Consider the following 25,438-nt stretch of genomic DNA (forward strand, 5'->3'; position numbering starts at 1 on the left):
TACTGCTTTCCTGTGTTTCAGTATTTTCAATAGGAAATACCATAAAAGTGATACGTATATATTTTAGTTATTCAGCCTAAAAGACTATTTAGGGATAATGACTGGATTTTTGTATAAAATAATTATTAACAGATTTCAAAGGGTTTTAATTCAAAATGCCTCCTAATAAGCACTCACATTTGAAACTTCATGTATTTGAAGATATTGTTATTTCATAGTTAAATTAGTACAGAAACCCAGTGTACAATATTTCATATATAAGAGGGATTATGCATCCATTAGTAGTTAATTTCTTCGGACATTAAAATAATAAACTGTCTTTGCTTGATTACCTTTTACTTGTAAGATTAGATAATTGATATGCACAAACTGTATGTTCTGAAATGTCCAGGAAAAGGTCTAGAAATTCTTTAAGTGATTCTAACTAATAATTTCCTTGCCTCTTTCTTGGCAAGGAAAAATGGGGAAAAAACCTGATATTCCTCTTTGTATCTAAAATCAAGCCAAATATACAAAAGGTTTAAAGCACCCAATCCTTAGCAAAGTAATAGGATTTAAAGAATGCCATCAGCTGGTCTACTAACACATATAATCTTCTCCAGCATTACTGATTCAAGGTCATATAATATGCTGAGGCTAGAAACTAGAGCAATTCTCATGGTGTTTCTAGTAATGCAATCATGTAAATATTGTATGACATTTAAGAGGGATTGAAGGAAACACCACTATGAGAAAATGCTCCTGGGCTGCTGTCTTAAGCAACATTTTCCTATGCTGCCTTCATGATTGATATGGCATAACTACCCTTATATATGCTCTATTGTGCTTGCTGTTACGATTTTTAAACATTTGCTCTTTATTTGTTTAAATCTGAGAGGTACTTAATCCCACAGCATAGCAGCTTTACAAGTTTAAAGCTAGCTTCCAATATTCCTACTACTGATTTTAGTAGGAGAGATCCTTAACAATCAAGCAATGTTTTTGCTACAAAATAATACTGGGAAGAATATTACTCAAATTTTAGAAACAGCAATAGAGGATAAAAAAATCTTCCTCCCAATGAGAATCGATGAATATGATGGCTGAGTTGGGATCTCAGTGCATGTTTATTGAAGTATTCTGCCAATCAATCAAGTTTCCAAAAATGCATTATCTGTTAAGGTAAAATTCTAGCTATATATTTGAAAATGCAGAGCCTATTTGCACAAACCATATAGCATACTATTATCTGAACCCCTCATTTTCATTACAGTTTCTAAGGAATGCATCTTTCATCAAAAATAAAAGAAAGCAAAGCATGTTTCATTATTATTGTTTTAGGTCAAACAGATGTCTCCTGCAATAGGTAATCCAGCTGAAACAACTCACAACCCTCCCCAGTTTAATTCTGCTGAGGAGAAGACAGCAGAATGCCTAATGGACTGTGTAGTAAGGAAGCAGATTTGCAAAACTAAAGTCTCTCCAGTTTCCTGTAATTGCTTACTAGCTAAAAAGGAAAGCTTTAGACAGACTGTGATAAACAAAGCTCTTGTTCACGTCCCTCCCACAAAGTCTGTGAAAAACACTGTTGTTTTTCTTTTCTATATTTATAACATTGTTCTACTGTATCGATTCATCTCATTTTCAACATGCTGACAAAGCAAATAATAGGAAGAGAGATCAACACCAGGGGGACTGCACATTTCCATCTGGAAGTGCAAGGTTTTCAATTCAAACGCCTATCGTGTAACTTTTACAATTATCAGTGATATTAAGAGAGTCAAGTTTAGTTCTGACATGGTATAATCATATTTGAAAGAGATTCAAACTTATGGCAAAAATGGGTATTCATCAGAGGAAATATTGGTCAAATCAACATTTCTTGCTGGAATTAAACTAGTCCAAAATTATTTATCCTATGCATTCTGGTTAAAAGTTTGATAATAGGATGCAGTGTTAAAAATTAATGTTTTATGAAAAATTGCTATAATTCTGTGTATTCTAAAAGTATTCTATAATTCTGTGTATTCAATCTACGCAGCAATTGTCCTGTGTAGATGCTCAGAATCCTTAGTTATGTTCTAAAAAGAATGTGTCTGAAAAGCAAAACTGTTTATCAGACCCAAGACATAATATTTACATTTCTTTACAAACTGAATACAAATCTAAATTACATATTTTATAGCAAAACAAAATTAAAATATTACGCATCACTGGAGTGTGAATTCCTTCTTTCTGCTCACCAAGCTACTGAAGTAAAATAATGACACCATGTTGATATTTTATGAAAATTAGGAAAGAGAAAGAATTTAACCAAAATCCTTCATATCCAAAAGAGGTGAGGCATCCCTACTATAAATAGAACTAGAACTGGACTGAAACCTTATGAAGTAGTGATTCTGTAATACACGGGCTCAACCCCTACGGCATTTTGCACAACAGACAAATAGCAGCAATACTTTACTAGAGCCTCTTTTCCATCTTTTCCAAACTTTCCAAGCTTAGTTTACAATCCTGGGATTGATCGGTGATTCCCACTCTGGGTACCAATGAACTATTGAGTCATGTAAGAATATTTAAAGACAGAACCACCTGCCAAATGAAACTAGTGTTCATAATCCAACAGATCAGCTCTCTGTGGTTCCCAACCTTTTTTTCGCCCCGCACCTCTAAAGAAATTTCACTCGAACCTCGCACCCCCTGAAATAAATAATAAATAAAAATGCCAACATATAGCCAATATCCTATTATTTACCTGGACTTTTCTCGCACCCCCTGTAATATCGTCTCGCGCCCCCAGAGGGTGTGAGCACCCCAGGTTGGGAACCCCTGCTATAGACGAACCATTCTACGTAAGCCAGGCAGGTTAATTAAAAAACACAAAAATGTTTACACCTATGCAAGAGGATGAGAAACACAGGAGCAAACCTAAACCTATTAACACAACTTAAAGCACATCGTGCTATTAATCAAATAGTAAAACATAAAAATCAGAATTCCAGTTCTAATTGTGGATAATCTCAGTTTCGTGAATATAACAGGGAACTCTGAAACCTTTGAGAATACAGAATGTTTCAGTATTTACAATATTTAATGGAAAAAAAGGGACTGCTCTCTGATAAATTCTTCTGAACTGGGCCCAAAAATTTATTTTGCTAAGCAAGACAGTTGTTAAATTAATTTTGCCATTTTACAACATTTCTTGCCACAGTTAAGTGAATCAGCGCAGCTGATAAGTTAGTATCATGGTTATTGAGTGAATCTGGCTTCCCCATTGATTTTGTTTGTCAGAAGGTGGCAAAAAGTAATCACCTGACCCAGGGAAACTGCAACCATCATAAATACATACCAGTTGCCAAGTATCTTTATTTTGATCATGTGACTTATGGGGATGCTGTAATAGTCATGTCAAAAATGATCATAAACCACTTTTTTCAGTGCCCCGTAACTTCAAACAGTCACTAAATGAATGGTTGTAAGTGGAGAACTGTATAATTTCTTCCAGGCTGAAACTCAATATACTGTTGCTTAGATTGCAGTTTAATTGATGCCAGAGACACTGATTTCCTTCTTCCTTTTTGATAGAATTTCTAGAAAACAGAGCCTTATCACCCACATTCACCCTCTAATACATATACACACATATAATACACATGCTAAAAAACAAGCAACTTATTGTACATTAAACAGACCATTAGAAATAATTTAGGTTGATTTTTTAAAAAGCTTTTATATAGCTCTTTTAAGAGATTAAATGTACCATGCATTCAGTGACCTGGTTCATGCTTAATATTAAGTTGTAATATGTTTGATTTTTTTTTTTTTTGGCTTAATGTGAACCAAGGTACTATGGCCTATTCAAAAAGCCATGGTCAAAAAGTAAATACTGATTTAATGTTATGTGTGAACCATTCAACATCACCCTAATCCAACAAATTTTATAGATTAGTTAAGTATTATTATTTCAAAATGAAACAGCAAGCTTGATTGACTTAATTTTAAATAACTGCTTAGTATCATTTATGAGTCTGATTTCTCACCTGTAAGTTAAAAGCATCCACTTTGGTTTTCTTCTAACTCTTATGTTATGTTTGAAAACAATATGCAATTATTTTAAGATGAGAAATGATAAGTAAACATGAACGATTAATTTATCATACTAGAATTTTCTCAAATAAAGTGTAAAATACACTCATAGAAGATTTGACAATAAAAATATTACTTATCAATGGTCTTCTTACATACAATTATCAGAAAATTCTGAAGTGGATAAAAGATTTTATTGTTTGACAGTCTGAAACAGAACTATGTATTAATGATTAAGATGTTATACTTTTTTGCAGAAAACAGAAAAGAATATACTTATGATTTGTTGTTTGATAGAAAAAGGGTAAAGAAAGGGCTTTTTGGTACCACACGCGAGCCCTCCCTTCTTGTCTTTTTTTTTTTCCCCCCCCCCCCTTCTCCATCTGTCAGTTTGTTAGTTTTATATTCTTTTAAATTTTTTGCAATAAAATGCATATAAAACACAATCTGCAATTGTTTAACTATGGTTTAATAAAAACCTTGGATTACAAAGTGTGATTTAAGCTTTCTGGAAGCTTACCATTAATTTAAAGCCCGCTCTAGTTTGTATCCAATGAGAAACTGCTATTAGTTGAACACAGCAAATGTTTCTCATCTTTTCCCCAAAGTTATGCCAGAATAGCAGTAGTGTGGGAAAGTCCAGAAGTCTGAATTCTGTTGATGCTCTACTAAATTATAGATTGTGTTAGGCATGAATGCAGCCACTGAATTAATGAGACAAGCAAGATTTTAAAGAAAGCCACTTAGTTCACAGAATAGAACATCAGCCAATAAAGATCAACTGCTCTCATCACATTCCTCAGTAATTATATAATCCTGTTTATACTGTTTATAAAGGAATCCACTGACTTCGAGAGGGCTTGTTTATATATGCTTACAGGTCTTTTTTGATTTTTTCCCCCTAATCACTTAAAAATACAGTAAAAGTAAGCTTAGAAACAAGGTTTTGGCAATTAGATTGTAAGTCGTACATACCGGTTGAAGAAGCAAGCAACTATAGTTCCAGCCACAGTCATTTGCTGACATGCAAGAATAAATTCACTTGTCCAGATAAGCCCTAGTAAATGATACCACCACATGTAGCGGATTCCAAATCGAATTTTGTATTTCACTTGTCCTCCTGAAATGACTTGCGCACTGCCTATAAATTTAAGGCACAAAGAATAGAAATCAATATTCTTCTACTGTCCTTTTTTAGTTTATCCAGCTGTTATTCAACGTATTTTAAAAAAAAAAATTTTTTTTTTACTGAAAATAAACATTTTAAAACGTGGTGGACTTTTTTTTTTTTACTGAAAATAAACATTCTTGAACGTGGTGGAATTTCTTTGACATATATATATATCAGTCTTTACATTTTATACTGGAATTAATTATTAATTATTCAACTTTTTTATTGTGTTTTAGAAACAATTTATAATGAAAATATTTAAAACCAATTATAGATAAAAAAAATGAAGACAGTAAAAATGTACAAAAAGATAAATGTCAGACTAAGATGTTTATGCTAAAAAAATAAAAACTAGACAGACTAAAAACAAGGAACAAAGTGCAGCTACGAAACGTTTTAAGTTACATCAAAATGAGCTACAACTTTAAACTTTTAAAAGTGAGACAGCTTTGTATATACAAGTAGTCCTTGTATAACAATTACAGTTGTGACTGGCAACTCCATTATTAGGTGAAGTGGTCACTAAGTGAAACAGCAACCATGCCTATGATCTAAATGCAGCTTTCCTTGGCTTTACAGACCAGCAAAAGTCATAAATATGAGGATTCATTAGTTACTTTTTAATCACCATAATAATTGCGAACAGTTGCTAAACAAAACAGTCATTAAATAAGGACTGCCTTTATTAATTATAACAAAAATAAGCTATATTAAGTATAGCTAACATAAAGATCAACATTCCTGGAGAGAAAACAAAGATTTATAAAATTAAAAATATTTCAAAAGCAGACAAGAATATGCATCTATACTAGAAAATACATACATACAGAGAAAAGGGTAATGTATTCATGTCGTACTTCTTTTTTTCCCCTGAATATCTTACCCTGGGGAAGAAATGCAAAGCAAACAAGGAAACTTTCTAACAGGTCTAATGGCTGTTACCGTTCTATCAATTTCAGACATTAACATGTCCATAATGAATTAGAACTTCTAACTGCTTCTAAATGGATGGCTGGGCAGGGACTGAAAGAGAAAAAACTTTATAAGTATTCTAAGTGAAGCACATTGTCTAGGAAATATGTGACCTTCAAATCACACTCCTACATATAAAGGCAAGCTAGCTGTCTTTTCAAGGTTATAGAAAGTGTTTCCTTGTAACCTAACAACACATTAGCTAGGTCAGCTAAAGAAAATCTGCACACGACCATTGATAACGCCAATTTTTTTTTTCAGTCACACACATCTACTAATTTGTATTTCCATATTAAAGTGACAGAACACAATAAAGTGTTATACAGACATTTTAAAGTATCTACTAACTATTGGTTTAAGTGGTAGAACATAAAGAGCAGCATTTAATGTTAGATTTCAGAACCCCTACTTCAAGCAATGGTTTGGCTTAGATTCTTATACAAGGAGGAGCAAGCCAGATCCATTAGGATTGTGGCATCGAGTCCAGAACTACTTGAATCCTGAAACCTAAACCAGCATCATAATTAGATTTGGAATCGACCAGAGCAAGGTCACTTGAAGATAAGGCTCATATCCTACTAAATGACTAGCATTGTGGATCAAAGTCCACAATTTTTCTCCCCAGGAGAATGCTATCTGCCAGAGACACCTACACGGATATAGGTTTCACTGTAATATGGAAAATATCCATGTTATTTTACAAATCACCCTGTTTTCATTATGTTAGTAACTCCTAGATTGTAATACAATTAATTATAATGCTTCACTTCAATCCATAGAGTATTCTAGAGTCATTTAAAAATATCAACAAATAATTTCCCTCGTGGCTTTTATTCTTGCAGAATGGTTTTATTATTTAAATTTATGTATTAATGTAGGGGGCGTGTTTGTACTTATTTTGTATTTAAATCCTAGCATTGGCATTCCTTTTAGAGAGGGACACAGCAGCAGTATATAAAACTAATCTGCATGGATATATTAAGTTCTATTTCACACAATATAATTTTAACAGAGGAAGCTGGGGAAAATGAGGAAAACTTCATATAGCAGAAACAATACTAATAGGCGTATCTGTTCAACTGCAAAGTTTTGATAACCAAGAGCATCATTGTGACTTTATCCCTCAATGTGTTTTTTTTTTAATTTGGGAAATTTGGGGATATATCTACATCAACTGAATAGTTTTTCAATTACTTTTTCATTCTAACATTTTGCAAATATTAACAAAATTAAGAAATAATTGTTCCTTCACACTAAAGAGGCAACTGGTTGGCTGACTGTTAATTTTTGCATTGATATTGTATTCTCATACAATTGTATTCATACTAATCCTTATTTATATATGATCGGTGGACTTCTAACCCTCTCCTTTATTTCCATAGTATAGACAAAAAAAAAAAACTGCCTTAGCAACTATATTAAATCATATAATTAAAATTATTCTTGATTCAAGCAATACTATACATTTTGAAGAAGTATGGGTTCACCAATTTTACTATCTTGACTCAAGACCATAACCATCCAAGCTTCTTTAAGTGCAACTAAGAGAAATTGGATATTTTTTCTTTTTGTAGGAAATGCTTTATAATGTTTTCTATCTTAAGGTCAAATAACAAGATAAGTAAATACACAGGGCTAGGATATATTGTTCATAAAATGACAAGTTAAGCCAATCTATGATAATCAGACAACAATCAATGTAGGGTCTAGCTTGATTGGTTCTAGATCCACAATATTTTGCAATTCTAGAAAACAAAATAGCTTGTGCACCACTCATGCACAAATGTATTTACAAGCCTTGGGACAATTTTAATAACTTCTGATCATCAGCGAAAAATGATATATTTATGTAGCAAAGAGAATCAATGTAACATTACTGACCTGCAGTTCCTAAGCTAAGTAGCACAGCCACCCAATACACCCAGAATAAAATAAGTATTACAAACGTCCAAATAGGCTGAAAATACAAAAAGGGGGCTTTGCCAATTATTTTATTGGCAGCGTGAAAGAGCTGAAGAATTAAGTGAATCTTCTTCCTTAATAACACTATCAGGACAATTAGGATCACCTATAAAAAGAAAAATAATGCATTAGAATGTTTGGTATTAACAAATGAGAATCAAGTCTTTAGTAACTGCACTTAATTTTTCATTTCCCCACTAACCAAATAATTTTGACACAGGTAGTCTTACAAATTTACATTATACATGCACCAACACAGAAATAAAAATTTCAATACCATAATCACTGTTTTGCATCACAATTCTGCCCAAGAAAAGGTGTAGAAGATACACTGTGAAAACCATAGATTCTATATAGAAAAGGCTCAAACATAACTTCAACAAATGAGTATGTTTTTGTTAGTATACTTCTTTTTTTAAGTTTTCTTACTAATCTAAATATAAGCAGCTACAATTATACAGCAGGAAAATGCAATAACATAAAGACCAGTCTATATGTATGATTAAAAATGAGGTGCAGTTTGTTTGATCTGTCACTTTTCATACACTGAAAGATCTTTATCTTAACAGTCCAGTGCTAAAAATGTTAAGTGAAAAGTTTATTCAAAATATAACACAAAATATTTTGTGTATTGTTAATGAAGCTGTCTTCCTTGATGTATCTGCTGCCTCCTTGTGCCAGCAACTGGGTATAGTGGTTAATGAGGCAAAAACATTGCTACTGCTGACGCTTGGGGCCCACAAATCTCTATTAATTGAATCTGATGACGGACACAAAACCCTAATTCACATTGGGACAATCCACAAGTGCAGCAGCTGTATGCTTTCTCTCTCTACAGCTTATGTCCTATTCCATTGTAACCTGGCATTCATTTACTAATAGAATTTATCAAGTAGATTTTAAAAATACATTCTAGCCAAAGCTTACTATAAGGTTTGAGTCAGTCGTGTACAGAGTATTTTACATCAAGTTCCATTACTGACCAACTGGATCTTCTAACTGTCTTCACTAAAGATTCTGAAAATTATAGATGAATTCAAAATAAAAAATAAGCCGCATCCAGGCATCCCTGAAATCTGACTTATTTGGATATTATGACTGATGCTATTACTTTTCATGTATCAGTCCTCTTAAATAATTAAATAAAATCTTAGCAGCAATTAATATAAGAAGGGTATAGTGAAAAACATGTGTCAATCAAATATAATTTTAAAAGTTTCAGATTGATGTACATGAGATGTGTTTATGACTTAAAACAGCAACACCTTAAATCAGGGGTGTCAAACTCGCATCCTCACAGTGGCGTCATGTGATATAGATGGACTTTTCTCCCCTTCGCTAAACTGGGCGTGGGCAGCGCGGGACACATCTTGCCCACAGGCCATGAGTTTGATAGCCCTGCCTTAGGTGTGGATCAGGTATTCACAGCAGGATCCAAGGTAATAATATAGCACCATCTTTCCTAGCATTCACTACTGAGCAACAGATAGAAGATAGAAGGTACATGTTTCTATGTTATAGCCAAATAGAGGAAGGATAATTCACCTGCAGCAAATGCCGATTTGTGTATGTTCAATTGCACAAACACTGGCTTTTTACAGATTGTATATACCTACTAGAAGCAATTTAATTGATAGAAGCAATTTAAAACAAGAAATTAACTGTAGGCTTTCAGTTTAGCAAATATTTCTGATGAAGTCCTATCCTAACTATATTAAATAAAGTATCCATAGAATATTAGTTATAATATACATAGATGCCTTACCGCAATAACTGTAGATATAATAGAAAGTCCATATAATAATTTCATATTTTCTTTTTCAGTTTCTAATTCTATGCTGGGCCCGCTGCTATTATTGTAATAAAGCCACCACATAACACCTGAGACAACTAGAACAAACAGAAAAATCGAGCCATGTTTATTTAATATAAAAGATAAAAGAGCAGCACTGGCATATTAAGCTTATCATCAAGCATTTACTCAGCATGATTCAACTGCAGTTCCAAAGAGACTAAAAAATTAAGGTTGGTACAAAAAAGGTATCACAAACTGAAATTTTACTCTAGTTTGCATTTTTGTGAGACAATAATATTGATGCATATCAACTTCTACTCCATCTACCTGCTAAGGATGTTTGATTGTAACTAGGTTCTTTGGGTATAAATGAACACATGGGTTTGCATCTCCTTAAAAAATCTTCAGCCAAGGAATTTTAGCCAGAAGAGGCTTTTCTGCCATGGCTCCTGCCCTTTGGAACATCTTGCCCCACAAAGTCAGATCTACTCCTATCCTTTTGGCCTTTTTAAAGGCCTAGAGCACCTGGTTGTGCCAACTAGCCTGGAGCCCCAGTCGGTGAGTGGCACTTTGGAGGTGGCTAGCGGAGTAGATAGCAACCCCTCTTCCCTGTGAACACTTTGCTCCCTCTCTCTCTCTCTCTCTCTCTCCTTCCTGCTTAATTTTATTTTAATTGCATTTTTAAATTTAAGCTCTTTATATAGTTTATTTAATATTTTATAGAGCATTTTAATCAATGCTTGTAAGCTACCTAGAGTCACCTTTGGCGAGATGGGCAGCATGCAAGTTTAATAATAAATAATACCGGATACAGATCATTCTTGAGTGGTACAAAGACTGTTGGAAAGATGGTAGGAAGAATCACTAACTGGTTTAAATGGAAATCGAAAACAATTTTTTTGAGAGGAAACTATAGGCAGAAAACCACTTCCTCTGTTTAAACTGTGTGGAACTGAATGTCTGCACAAGGAAAACTTGCAAAGCTCATGAGAGTTTCTGTAAAACCATTTTCCTCAGTTTCCTACAATTCTTACTGTAATATGTGGTAGAGTTAGGTAAGATTTCAGGTTCTTCCTTAATGTAGCATGTTTTTTGGATGCTGATCAGTGGTGGGATTCAATTTATTTTACTACCGGTTCTGTGGGCATGGCTTGGTGGGCATGGCAGGGGAAGGATACTGTAAAATCTCCAGTCAGAGGTGGTATTTGACAGTTCTTTGAACTACTCAAAATTTCCGCTACTGGTTCTTCAGAACTGGTCAGAACCTGCTGAATACCACCTCTGATGCTGATAAAGCTGATCTATTACTCCACAATTTAGCAATAAGGGAGAGGTTCTATTCCCCCCCCCCCAATTTTATTTCACAGAACAGGGCAATCTATCCACATTGATAGCCCAAGACTTGTCTTATCCTGCATTCTAAGAGATAGGACAATCACTTGTCTTGAATGGTGGAGCGGGGGGTTTGACTAGAAGACCTTTAATTTTCTTTTTTCTTTTTTGTAAAATAAATATATATAAATAAAAAAAATGAAATAAATAGCTTGGTATTTAGAACTTCATTCCACTTTTGCACTTTATTGGTTAATTTATTTTTCTTTCCAAATATAGCAATAGCACTTAAGATTTATATACCGCTTTACAGTGCCCTCTCTAAGCAATCTACAGAGCCAGCATATTGCCCCCAATAATTTGGGATCATTTTACCAACCTCGGAAGGATGGAAGGCTGAGTCAACCTTGAGCCTGGTGAGATTTGAACTGCCAAATTGCAGGTAGCCAGCAGGCAGCAGAAGTAGCCTGCAGTACTGCACTCTAACCATTGCACCACCGTGGCTCAATATTCTTATCTTTTGGAATACAGGTATTTTTTGCTAATTCTCTTCATCACCACCAGCTCTCTAAAAACATTTATGTTAAACATGTTCAAAAGAGTCAGGAATGCCTGATCAAATAATTAAGAAGAGAACAAGAGTTCTCCAAGATCTAATACAAAATGTTCTTACCCTTCTGAGTCCCTTCAGATGCCAGAGACTTAAATATTCAAAGTACATGTTTGGGTATTAACCTATGAATCCTACTGAAATTATTTTTCATTTGCTAGTAAACTAGATGTCAGGAGAATCAGATCTATTTCTTCATTAAATCACTTTATTTATTAGTGGTTTTAAAATGAAACATAGAAAGAACCATGAATGTTATTTTTTTTCCTGCAAGTAGCTCTTTACATTGTAAGATGTCTGACTTATGGTTTTCAGGGTATGGGAGATTTTCATCAGGATAAAAAGAAGGGAAAAGCCCTCATGTTAATGTACAGCTGATGAAATAATTTAGCATGAAGGTTCAGTTTTGCTTAATTGTAAATTAAATTATAATTATACTTACATAATAATCCAAATACAAATATTGTAAGAAAAATATGGACCACAAGCATATTGATGCATCTGAAGGCTAACATCATTAGGGAAGACAAAACTACAATGAAAACAATGGAATAGATTGCTTATTTTAACAAGCTAATTAAGTGGAGTACAAGGAAAATTTCTTTGAACCTAAGGATGAAAATTGCATTCCTTGCCAATTTAATTGCCAAACATTACAGTATCTAATGGCAGCCTCACTATGCATGTGCATTGCATTTTAACAATAAATTCTATATATCTTCATGCAGGTCTTATCACTTTGAGACAGAAATTAATGCAATTTCTCTTCCAATTCAGTACCATATTTTTATTTAGGTTCTATTGTACTCATTATTATTGTTTATTTTTAATGGATCAAGTTTCCATTTTTCTTATGCTGTTCTTTCATTTTCATTGCATTTATATTCAGAATTATTTTCCTCTTTGTAAAAACTGAATTACACAATTTTCAAATATCATGTATTAATCTTTCTGAATCAACAAGAAGTGTACACAATAATCATCCATAAATATATAGTTCCATATGTGTGTGTAAGAATCATGTGTGTATTTACATTAGCAGATTATCAATTGCTACATTCTGAAAGAAAGTAAAAGACATAATTTAGAAAAAGGGTCAGATATTTTCATGATATTTTCATAATGTTTAAACTACAGATAGTCCTTGTTTACCAACAATAACTGAGACTGGGAATTCTAACAAATGCGATTTTAAAGTTCACCATCACATGAGTCCACCAGCTTACGGTAGCATTTCTGACAGTCTCAGTTGCTATTGCTAAGCGAATCCTGTGGGTCACAGCTGAAAGGCATTTGTGACCACCCCCTGGTTCCCCCTTCCCAGCCATTAGTGAAGGTTGCAAATGCAATCATGGGACTCTATGACCACTGTTAATTGTGAGCTGGATGCCAAGAGCCCAAATAACATCACTGTAGGTATGGCTACAATGGCTTCAACCATGAAGACCTGTTCTAAGTCACCCTCATTCACAGGGGTGGGATTCAACCGGTGTTACTATCAGTTTGGTGACTACGTTTTGCTGCGCCTGTGTGTAAAAAAACCTTTAGCTGTGCCACCTGGACAGCTGAAAAGCGCTGCGCACAGGTGTGCAGTGTTTAAAAAGCCTCTTTTTTCCTGCTTTTTCAACCTCAACTATGCCGCGCAAAGCAGCTGAGGTTGAAAAAGCAGGAAATAAAGGACAGGTAAGAGACCAGGCGGGCGGGCGGGCCAAACAGCAGCAAACACAGAACCAGTTTGGTGTCTGCTGCTCTTCAGAGCTACCGGTTCTATAGAGCCGGGCAGAACCAGTAGCATCCCACCCCTGCTCATTCATCACTATAACTTCAAACAGTCACTAAACGAGTGGCCATTTAGTAAATTCTTTAACAAGAATTTTATAAACACAACACCCAGTTCTTAGGAGAACTCTTATTATTAAGAAGCTTTTGTTTTTATTAATTATATCAATTAATATTAAGATAAATGTGCTTTCTTACTTTACTTTGATATTCATACAGAATATCAAACTACTGAATGGAACTATATGTTCACAAGCACTTCAAATTTATACCTAAATCTCATTTGCTTCTCACTTCTGGATGTGTTAGAATGAAACGTTTTGACTGGTAATTATCATGCACACCATATATGGTGAAATTCTCCCCAGCAGCAGCTGTTTTATGAACAGATATTGTAAAAATTACCTATGAGCTCCTATTCTTCCTTCTCTACTCCATTTTTAAAAATATACCATTCAGAGAAATTTCTGCAGAATTCAAATATTTGCACACCTTTCTGGATTCATCTGGTTAGTCTTATAAAGGCTTGGGTATGATTTTGGATAGATTTTGGGTTTCTCCCCCCATTTGTGCAACATTAATAAAGGTGTTTTTTCTTTAGGATAAATATTCTCTATCTTTTATATATATAAGAAGAAAACCCTCTATTACTCATTGAAATACATTACTGAAATGTAGAATGGAGAATTTTTCAACTAAATATATGATCACATAAATATTTCTTCATGGGTAATTTTGCCTTTATTTGTTTGAAGATAAATAACAGAGCAAAGTTGCATATGTCTTGTAATGCACTAATAACATTTTAAAAGAGAAATATAAATAACGTTTACGTGAAATAAACTGAGACTCAACTTACCTAATGAAAAGACGCACAGTCCCATTACTGTATCTCTTCCTGCCATAAGCCCACCCAGAATACGATGAAAGATATCCACCTCATTTACCACATCTATTAATACAGGTGCGAAATTGGAATAGCATTTGAGGTTCCGTGGAACACATCGATTAAACAGCGGAAAAGATACACTGGGACAATATATATACATAACAGTTAAAAAGTGAACACACTGGAATGAAAGTCACACTCCCTCACACCTTCATATGCACTTTCCCCATACTGTGCACAGCCCCTCATGTACCCTCCCCAATCCTTCACTGCACCCCTTCTCACATCCTCCCCCACCTGGTAGCAGCCACTTATTGCCTGAGAGCCTGGGACTTGCAATTTCCTGCCAGCTTTCTCATTGATTGTGGGAAGCTGGCTTAACAGATTAACAGATAATCAGAATTGGAAGGGACCTTGTAGGTCATCTAGTCCAACCCCCTGCCTAAGCAGGAGACCCTACACCATTTCTGACAAATGGCAGTCCAATCTCTTCTTGAAAGTCTCAAGCGATGGCGCTCCCACAACTTCCGAGGGCAAGCTGTTCCATTGGTTGATTGTTCTCACTGTCAGAAAGTTGCTCCTTATTTCCAGATTAAATCTCTCCTTGTTCAGTTTCCATCCATTATTCCTTGTCTGGCGTACAGGCACTTTAGAAAATAGCTTGACCCCCTCCTCTCTGTGGCAGCCGTTCAAATATTGGAAGACTGCTATCATGTCTCCCCTGGTCCTTGTCTTCACTAGACTAGCCAAGCCCAGTTCCTGTAACCTTTCTTCGTATGTCTTAGTCTCCAGTCCCCTAATCATCCTGGTTGCTCTTCTCTGCACTCTTTCTAGAGTCTCAACATCCTTTTCATAATGTGGTGAACAAAACTGGATGCAGTACTCTAGGTGTGGTCTTACTAAGGCTTTACAGAGTGGTATTAGTAGTTCCCTTGATCTTGATTGTATCCCTCTATTAACACAAGTGTTGTGGCCTGTCAGCTGCCGCCCCCTTCAGCAGCCGAATCAGATGAAGCGGTGGCATGGGAGTCAGGGCCAGCATCAAGGCCATCTGAGAGCTCCATGGGAGAAGAGGGAACGGAGCTGTCAGAAATAGAGATGGAGGCAGAGCCTGGGCCGTCCATCTGCCCTCAGATGGAGAGTCAACAGCGCCCAGGTCTGGAGATGGCTGATGAGGAGGAACAGCTGGGTCCAGTGCCTGACGCATGGATGCGCAGAAGGCAGAGGAGAGGAGAGCAGTGGAAGTCTATGGGACGGAAGAGCCATCGCTACTAGCGAAGCCCCACTGGGGATAAAAAGCAGAAGGAGGAGATGAATAGGTCTGGCAGACAATTATTCATCTCCCTATCGGACATACTTGTTAGCCTGTTATGAGGGAGAGAGAGACATTTTGTTAGGGCTGCTGGTGGCTCCTAATAAAGGGAACATTTATTTAACTACAGACGGTTTGTCATTTTTGGGAACCGGTTCAGAACACTGCTAATAAGTTGTTTAGTCTAACAATTGTGGAATTCAGGGAATGATGGCAAGTGGACTGCAGAGGTTGCTATCGCTAAGCAATGTAATTACAACTACATTACTTAGAGATGGAAATTCCAGTCACAAGTGCCATTGGGAGTCAAGGACTACTTGTAGGGTGCTTAGAATATGCAGAACATTTTAAACATACCTTCCTTGAAACTACTGAGTTTTATTCTGAAAAAGGGCAACTTTTCAATGCAAAACTAGTGAACTGAATGTGTTTCATTCTATATAAATAACACTCACGGTTGTTCTTACCTTGGTGGCACTGGTAGGGTGGGACAAAGTTCAGAAGCTTTGGATCCGTGTATACAACTGCTAGCATTCAAACTGTAAACACAAAGGCAAGATCCTACAGAAAACAAACCCATAAAATATGTTCAGAGTCATGTGCACGGTATTGGAATTGTTTTTACTGATTTGTTCCATTTTTAAAAGAAAAATATAGATTACATTTCGTAATTTCTTAAAGATTAAAGTTATAGCAAAACTAAAATATAATTAAAAGACATAAACATGAAAAAAGAGAAAGCAGAATCAGTAAACTGGGCAAAATATTCATTTTATTACAAAAATCTATGTAAATTGATAATTTTAAAGCCTGTTAACTTTTAGAAATTCTAATAAGCAATTGGTTCCATAACTCTGATCATCTTAAAGAAACTATTCAGTGTGATGATGTATAATGGCAATAAAAAAAATGTGGAACAGCAAAAATTATTTTCGACCATGCTTATTTGAAATCAGTAATTTTATTCAATCTTTTATTAAGCATTATAATAAAATTATTATATATACACCGCGTTTCTCCAACAATACGCCCCCCCCAATAGGAAGGCCCAGCACTGTTTTATTGGCATGAGTAAAATTAAGCCCTGCCCCCAAAATTTGGGCTTATTTAGGGGAAGGGTGGGGGGGTGCTGGGGGGCGGCGAAACTTGCTATTAGGAGCGGTCCATGAGCAGCTACACCTCGCCACCAGGCAGCTCCTAACAGCTGATCATGACGGAGCACGGAGAGCTCCATACCAAGCACCTTTGCCGCAGACCCGGGTATGGTGCTGGCTACAGGCCGGGTCAGTGGGCGGGCAGTGGCAGTGGGGCACTTTGCGTCATGGGATCTTCGACAGCCGCCGCTTCCTCCACTGCCAGGAGAAATCGAGGAGGTGGATTTCCATCCTATTTCTGTCCTTCAATGAGATGAAGGTGGGAAGTGCATTTAAGGGGGTGCTAAGGATCTGTAGGATGATTCCCTTTCTCTTATGTTTGGACTGGAAGATTCATTCATTCATTCACCCTTAGCACTCCCTTAAATGGAAGAAGTAACCACTCCCCACCTTCATCTCCTTGAAGAACAGAAATAGGATGGAAATCCACCTCCTGGATTTCTCCTGGCAAATCCCAAAGACAATCTTCCCTCTCTCCCTCCCCCCCTTCTTTCCCCGCCAAGCTTCCCAGAGGATTCTCCTGCTGATTCATTCATTCAGCTTCCTCCGCCCGCACCAGTCCGTATTCTTAGGGAACTGACGGAGGGAATGAGAATAAGCAAAGCTTAAAGAGAGGGGAAAGGTCCACAGGGAGGTTTCGGGCAGCTGGGGCAAGAGGAGAGTGCCCGACCGTACAGCTGATTGAGGCAAGAGAATCCACTTGAAGAATGCAGGTGGGAGGGACAGACTCCAATGAGACCATGACCCGAAGCTCTGGGACAGGAAGCAAAGTGGGGCATGTGGGGGGAGAAAAACGATGGCATCACCCTCCCGCCACTGCTTCCATCCACCGAAGCCCGAATCACTCACCGACTTGCAGGATATTGTTGACGCAACTATCAAGCAAAGCGATGCCCCTGTGGAAGGGCAGGCAGTTCTCATCAGCAGCAGGGTGTGTCCAGCCACTGCTGGCAGCACTCTGAATGCGGCATAAGCCGCAGCGAGAGCAGAAGGGAAAGCGACGGCGGCAGAGGAAGTGGCGGCCGACGAATGTCCCGTGACACAAAGTGCCCTGCCACCGCTATCCATGCCGTCACCCGCCCGCTGACCCAGCCTGCAGCCAGCACCATACCTGGGTCTGCGGCAAAGGCACTTGGCGGGGGTAAGGAGCTCTCCGCGCTCCGCCATGATCAGCTGTTAGGAGCGGCCTGGTAGGGAGGCATAGCTTCCCGCGGACCGCTCTAGGGTGTGTGTGGGGGCAAAATTTAAGTCACCCCCAAAAAGACGGCCTAGCCATTTTTTCGGGGGTAAAAAAAAAAAAGGCCCGGACTTATTTTGTGAGAAACAAGGTTGTGTGTATGTATGCGTGTGTGTGTACACACACACACACACACAGAGTGTATAAATATATACACAAAACCCTGGTTATAAAGAAATTCATACCATTGTTATTTGCAAATAGCTGGATATCTTCTGAAGAATTCAGTTGTTCCTGTGGACAACTTGATACACATAATGCAGTTGATTTGATGTTCAGGTTTTTTGTTTTTAAACCACATGAATTCAAATAGAACACAAATCTAAGGATGGGAGAGAGAATCTTTATTTAAGAATCAAATGTGTATTTTACTTTCTCTATATTTTTTACCTAGGCATCAAAAACAGATTTTTTTTTAACTGAAACCAAAAATGAATTTCTAATTAATATGTTTCATACTGCATACTACTGCAATTTTATTCTGACCAGTACTGTATATAGGATAAACTAATAATATATTAAGCAAAAAGCTGATTTTAAGCCTTAAGAGGATTTCCAAATGTATTGAATCTTAGCAAATATTGTTATAGTTGTTGCTTTAGGATATTTATGCATTTTTTTCTTTGTGCAAAATACCGTAGCCACACCAATTATGAATTTCTCAGGAATCAAATTTCACTTCAAATATAACGGAGATAATATTAAAATAGTATAAATAATAATTTTCTCACTTTTTATTTCTCATATCTTGTCCTGACAAAGGTGCACCAAGCACAGGTGTATTCCTCCGACCACAAACATTTCCATAGCTATCATATCCAAATATAAGCCTTTCTGTAGCTCCAGCTGTTACAGCATAACCTGTTATAAACATCTATAAGCACATGCACACCACTTTATTATTGGAATTCACATCAATCTGCAACACTTATACCATTCCTGAACATTAAGGGTTAACTATTTCAACCCTTAAGTATATTTATGATTCCTTTATAATGCAATCATGTCGAGGGAAGCATTTATCAGAAGCTGTAACAGAATATTATGTATGGATTTGGTGTATACTTCTCCCTTACCTTCTGGTTTGTTCAGAAATATATGGTGTTTTTTCCAACTCAAGCCACTTAAGTGACCTCAGTAGCTGATAAGATCAGCTTAAAGAATCCCAGATAATCGCAAACAGCAAAGTTACTGACAACAGGATTCTCAACTATTTCCAGGAGTCTGTGACTGCTTTACAGTTTTGTAGTTTTGCTTTACATACTTAGTGTTTACAATTCCATAGTCTTTTTGGGTGAAGAAAAGAAAATAGAGAGGAAAGACAAGAAAATGTTCTGCTTATAGTTATAGGGAGATATATGATAAAGTTAAAACATTTTCTTCTTTGCTAATAAGGAGAATTTTAACGTATCAGGAAACACTAAGAATATTTATTGATACCCATAAAATCTTTCCTCCAAATGAAAAGAGAAATAAAATGTTCAGATTAGTAACCAGCCCGTTTAACAGAAAGTGACAGCTGATTTTTCCCTTCTCTTCCGAGCTTGCCCCAAACATGACCTTAAAATAACTAATAAAGGAGAATATGTCCTTTATTGGAAAATTTAAAGGGGGAACAGCACAGTGGAGATGGTTGATTGAGTAACAACAGATTCCACCTCTCCCCACTGCACCCTGGCCTCCCCATGTATCCTTGGTTTTTAATTTTTGCTGTTTATCTTTTTAGCATGTATGTATAGATACATTTTTATGTAAGCCACCCAGAGTTACCTTTACCCAAACTAGGTAATATCATCAGTGCTAATTAATACTAGGGTTGCTTTCAGTTTATATTCTAGGGGTGTCAAACTGGCTGCCCATGGGCTGGATGCATCATGCGCAGGCCACGCCCGACCCAGCTCTGCAAATGGGAAAAACACCACGAAACATGATGCTGGGAAATTGACACCCGTGTTCTAGTAACTTGCCCTGTCAGCATTTGGAGGGGGGGCAGTCTTAAAGATTCTTTGGTTGGGCTGTTTACTGTTGGCTGTTTGGCCATTCCTTGATTGGGATATTGTTTACTTGATTGCTGGTTTGATGTGGAGTTAATTAATCATGTTTTGTGACTACTAGTTGGTGTTCATAGATGCATTCTGTCAGTCTTCTGCCTGTTTGTAGTGACTGTTTCAGCACTACACTATATCACCGGTGTCAAACTTGCTGCGTCACATTGCCATCATGTGATGTTTTGCGACGTTTTTTCCCTTCACGGAAGGAAGGCGTGGCCTGTGGGTGATGCATCCGGCCTGCAGGCTGCCAGTTTGACACCCCTACACTATATGTTATAGATCAGTGGCCCCCAACCTTTTTTGTGCCACGGCCCGGTACCGGCATCACAAAATGATCCGTGGCCCGGTACCGGCATCAGCACGCATGACAAGGCAAGGCGAGCCAAGCGACTGGCCAGCCAGCCTTCCCCCGCTTCTCCCCGCCACCTTCAACTCCTCCTTTGTACCTTTGTCGATGGGCTTCGCCGGGACGGCTTGGACGGTCGCTCGGCTCGCCTTGCCTTGGGTGCTGAAAGAATCCTCGCGCCTTAGTTTTGTTGAAGCCCCCTTCGATGAAACTAAGGCACGAGGATTCCTTCAGGACCCAAATGCCGCTTTCCAACCGGAAAAGCTCACCCGGAAGCACTTTCTCGTCAAACAAGATGGTGGCGCCCAGCAAACCGGCGGCCCGGTAGGAAATGTTCCACGGACCGGTACCGGTCCGCGGCCCGGTGGTTGGGGACCCCTGTTATAGATGACTCCTGTTTTTCCTTCTGGGGCTGCTAGGCCTTTTGGTTTACTTAGGATATTTGAAGGGCTTTAGTTGGCTTATGTGCTATGCTGATTCCATGTGGTTGCAATCAGAAGACATGTTGAAAAATCTTCAATTTCAAAACATATGGACAGACTTAATCATACTTTCAATTGAGAAACTGTGACTATCCTAGACCAAGCCAAGTCCAAAAACACTAGGGAATTTCTAGAAGTCTCACACTCTGACAAATTAGCCATCAATAGACACGTGCATAAACAATATCTACTTACCATGCAAAAGAGACAATCAACAAGCCAAAAAGGGAACAAAAAGATTCAAACATTTCGCTACCAGCACCCAAAGAGCATAGATTAACTCTAAAATATATTGGGAGCAAACCCCACTCCTAACTAGCACTGATTATGTTACCTAGTTTGGGCAATGAAGCATCTGCAAGAAACAGCCAAGCTCTGAAAGGACTAAGGATCCCCGACCTTATACAGCAATTATTCTAAATATAGGAATCTGGAAGACAGGGAAGGAACTCTTGCTAAAAGGGATTATCATTAAACAATCTAGTGCCAAATTTGATTTCCCCATATCTATATCCTTATATATAATAATTTGGCAATGAACCGGGTCTATTGGCAGACAACACAGCTATTTTTCTTAAGAGAAACATATTCAATTGCAATAAAATACTGAAACCACTATGTTACTGCACCCTGATATAACATAATCAATAGACAGTCGCAAAACCAGTTAAAATATTGCAAAATTTTGCTTCCACTGAAATTGTATACACAAAGAGTACTGACTGCAGTAGAATAAAGAAATATTTTTATCAGATTATTCACTAACAATTTGAATCACATCTCATTCTTTTCAACACATTTATTTCAGCAGGAACTCTACTTACCAAACCTGCCCAAAAGAGGAAAAACATTATCAACCAAAATTTGTCTGTGCATTTCCTATGTATCAATGGTCGCCACTTTCTTGATTCAGGAAATCTATCTTCAGAAATCTAAGATTCACAAATAGGATATATTTTAAAATTCATTAAACATTAAGGATGTTTAGATAGACAATGTGTTGTTTTGCATGCCATCCAATGGATATATCTTGGTCACTCATTTTAGTTTAATCTGCACAAAGCATACAAGCATCAGATTATAATCATTTTAGTTTAATCTGTACCAAGCACACAAGTATCAGATTATAAACTTAAACGTTACGGGTATTAACAAAATTAACTTTGAATCCCTAAATGAACTGGAGGAATTACCTGAAGAAGTAACTTCTCTAATAGTTATCTTATATATTTTTAAGGTCCCTATCTCCCTTGCCAATTGAAGCGTGCTATATGGTTTTAAGAGAAAATAATCTTCAACAGAAATATCTTTGAGTTCTCTTAGATTGAGACTAATCAATCTCATTGCTGCAGATTTTATCGATAATAATTTTTTACAATTCATTCAATGCATTCTAGCTAATTTTTGTATGCCTTAAGAAGTGCTGTTTAGATATGTAATACATATATAAATGACCCATTGACATAGTTACTTATAACCTTTTGTGGTTGTTGTACATAAGGCTAAGCAAAACATCAAAACACATGCATGTATACAGCAAATATTTTGCTTTTCTCTCTTGCAAAACAAAGTAACAGTGCATGCATATGCATGCAGAGACATATGGGAAGTACTTCTAAAGCAGCCTTACAAACTATGTGGCTGCTATAAAACTTCAAAGTTACTTTTGTTGTCGTTCCTACTCTCGCATGTTGCAAAACACCTCTATCAAATACTTTGAATGGCTTTATTGAGCTGTATTGCATAATTGTTCAATATGTTACTGAAACAAACAAGAACTTACAAGTAGTCCTTGATTTATGACAACTGAGCCCAAAATTTCTGTTGCTAAGCAATACAGTTAAGTAGATTTTGCCCAATATTATGACCTTTCTTGCCACAGTAACACACACAAATGAGTTACTGCAGTTAAGTCAGTAACGCAGTTGTTTAGTGAATCTGGCTTCCCCATTGATTTCATTTGTCAGAAGATCCCAAAAGGTGATCATATGACCCCAGGACATTAAAACCATCATAAATACACCATCATAAATACATGCCAGATGAATTTTGACCACGTGACCTCGGTTATAAGTGTGAAAACAGTCATAAGTCACTTTTTTCAAAGCTGTTGTAACTTCAGTCACTAAACAAATCGTTGTAAGTTGAGGACTATCTGTACTCTTAGGACAGCATTCTCTAGGACTTAACTGATATGACATCATAAGTAAATGTAAATAAAGCTGCAGCAATTATATGGCATATAAATGTTTTGACTAAAGTTTTAGGGCAAATCACTCCACTACCCACTCGTGACCACAAAGAGCTAGAGATCCTGGTTCAGATTCCTCTTTATTTTTATTAATGTATTACATTTATATGATGCCCATCTCATTCTGAAAATCAATTCTGGGAGGCTTACAATTAAAATGTAGCTGTGGGGTTCTTGGTGTTCTCTAAGTTTGATTGTTTTCTTGCAGAGGTTTCATTACCAATCTGGGTAAGTTCATCAGTGTCAGTAGGGAATGGAGTTTGCTCTCATTTTATATTCTCTCAAGACCACTTCCACCAATATTGACAGGGCATGTATATAAAATGACAACGAACTCTATTCTTACTAAGCACTGCTGATGTTACCTAGTTTGTTATGAAAAGGTAAGCAAACAATTGAGCTCAGAGAATACCAAGGACTCCACAGTTCAACCCTAGGCAACAAATATTGTACTCTCTTGAAAATTTTAGCTGTAAGACCGTAGGTAACTTGAGGTTAGTCATTAACTCTCAATGCAACTAACTTTGGGGGAAAAGGGATTACAGAATGTGATTTCCAACATTTTTAACTCTTGCTGGAAAACATGGGATTACCTTAATGGATGACCTTAAGGATTAAAAGGATTAAGGATGACCTTAATGGATAAGCTACACAGGTATAAATGCAAATGTTTACCAATTACATTGTTTTTAAACCGTGCCTCCCCCCCCCCCAAGAAAACAAGGCAATGTAGATAGTACTTCTTCATTCTATCAGTCCAATTTTGCCACAAAGATTCGTTTGACCACTAACGACGGATCCAAAGCCATTCAGTGACTATTTTCCAGCTCAATGGGACCTAATCACAGATCCACCGAAGTGCAAGGAGACCAAACCTTTACGCCCCGGGCAGGGCAGAGCTCCTTCTTTAAAAGAATCCCTGAAAAATAGTCGACCTTTGCTACTTGCACCCATTCAGAGACGCAGAAACTCTGCTTTTTCTCGCATTGCAACTTTTTTTTTTCTCAACTCGCCAACCCAGCTGAACCATCGGGGGGCTTGTTCCTTCCCCCCGCGTTACAAATGCACAAGGGGGGAAAAACAAAACCCTCGCCGAGGAAAAAGACCTCGTTACGGTGGAAGCGATACCGTCTTTCCGTGCACCTGTCGGCTTGGGAGGCACCGCAGTCCGCTTTTGCGGGCAGCGCCTCATCCGCGCGTAACCAGGGGGTGGGGGTGGAGAGAGAAAACGCCACTTTCCCGCGTCGTTAGCGACGTCCTGGGCTGCTGCCAAGTAGCCGAAGCCGGTCTTTTTCCTCTCTGACCTGTCCCCCCTCCCCACAATTCCTCCTGCAACGGTGAGGGGAGGGCGCCACCCGTCTAAGCTCCCCTCAAGGAAATACCGCGCTTGGTCTCTTACCGAATACTCGCCTCTGTAGCACGCCATGCTGCTCCCTCCTTTCCCACCCCTGCCGCTTTGGGTGCTGGGGCAACTTGGGCGGCTCCTTCCTGCTTTGCCAGCCTCAGGTCGGGAAGTCTGGGCTGGGCCAGGCCGGGCTGCAGCTGGTTGCGGGCTACAGATTTAGCCAAAGTATCCCAGCCTCGGGTTTAGCACGCTGCCGTCCTGGTCTACAGACCGGCGTTTGGGGGCGGGGGGCGGGGGGAAGAAAAGGTCTGAAAGGGCCTCCCGGTAAGAGTCGCCGCGCGCCTTTGCGCCCGGGATTCTCCGCATGCCTTGCCTTTGTTTGCCTTTCCGGGAACAAGGTGCTCGCGGCGGGTGTGTAAAGTTTTGCAACAACTCCGCGCTGGAGGGGAGGCGCGCGCCCAGAGCCAGCTCGCCGTAAATTACAAGGCATAAAATAAGAATAAATGGGATCTTCTTGGTGAAGGGCAGAAGGTTGCGCGTTTCCCGTTCTCGTGTGTGACTGGATTTCAATGTGCCTTTCGTCGTCGAGCAGAGAGAGAGAGAGAGTGTGTAAAAATGCCCACCCACCCAGTTAGTAAAGAAAATCCCCCTCATAGCCTCATAAGCACTTCTTATAGCCCTGGAT

At 37.8% G+C, this 25,438-nt stretch overlaps 1 protein-coding gene across 4 annotated transcripts in view; it reads right to left on the reverse strand.

Moving 5' to 3' along the window:
* The window catches only part of SLC44A3 (solute carrier family 44 member 3), a 42,632-nt gene extending 17,484 nt beyond the window's left edge, over window positions 1-25,148 (reverse strand). For 3 of the 4 annotated variants that reach the window (XR_015748662.1, XR_015748661.1, XM_026671845.2), the window contains exons 1-10: window positions 24,808-25,148; window positions 21,982-22,089; window positions 19,010-19,152; window positions 18,464-18,600; window positions 16,355-16,448; window positions 14,546-14,715; window positions 12,350-12,439; window positions 9,936-10,060; window positions 8,090-8,276; window positions 5,041-5,206 (exon numbers count right to left, since the gene is read on the reverse strand). Coding sequence is in view for 2 of the 4 variants with exons in the window: in XM_026671845.2 (XP_026527630.1) it covers window positions 5,041-5,206; window positions 8,090-8,276; window positions 9,936-10,060; window positions 12,350-12,439; window positions 14,546-14,715; window positions 16,355-16,448; window positions 18,464-18,600; window positions 19,010-19,152; window positions 21,982-22,089; window positions 24,808-24,834 (1,247 nt within the window). In the remaining 2 variants the exon portion in view is untranslated. The remainder of the gene's footprint in view (window positions 1-5,040; window positions 5,207-8,089; window positions 8,277-9,935; window positions 10,061-12,349; window positions 12,440-14,545; window positions 14,716-16,354; window positions 16,449-18,463; window positions 18,601-19,009; window positions 19,153-21,981; window positions 22,090-24,807) is intronic. The other variant, XM_087960645.1, reaches the window with a different exon arrangement.
* Window positions 25,149-25,438: the final 290 nt, after the last annotated feature.

Source organism: Notechis scutatus, chromosome 3 (assembly GCF_049901735.1).
Source record: "Notechis scutatus isolate UNSWTSFEM ecotype Mainland chromosome 3, rNotScu1.2, whole genome shotgun sequence".
In the NCBI taxonomy this organism is placed as follows: Eukaryota; Metazoa; Chordata; class Lepidosauria; order Squamata; family Elapidae; genus Notechis; species Notechis scutatus.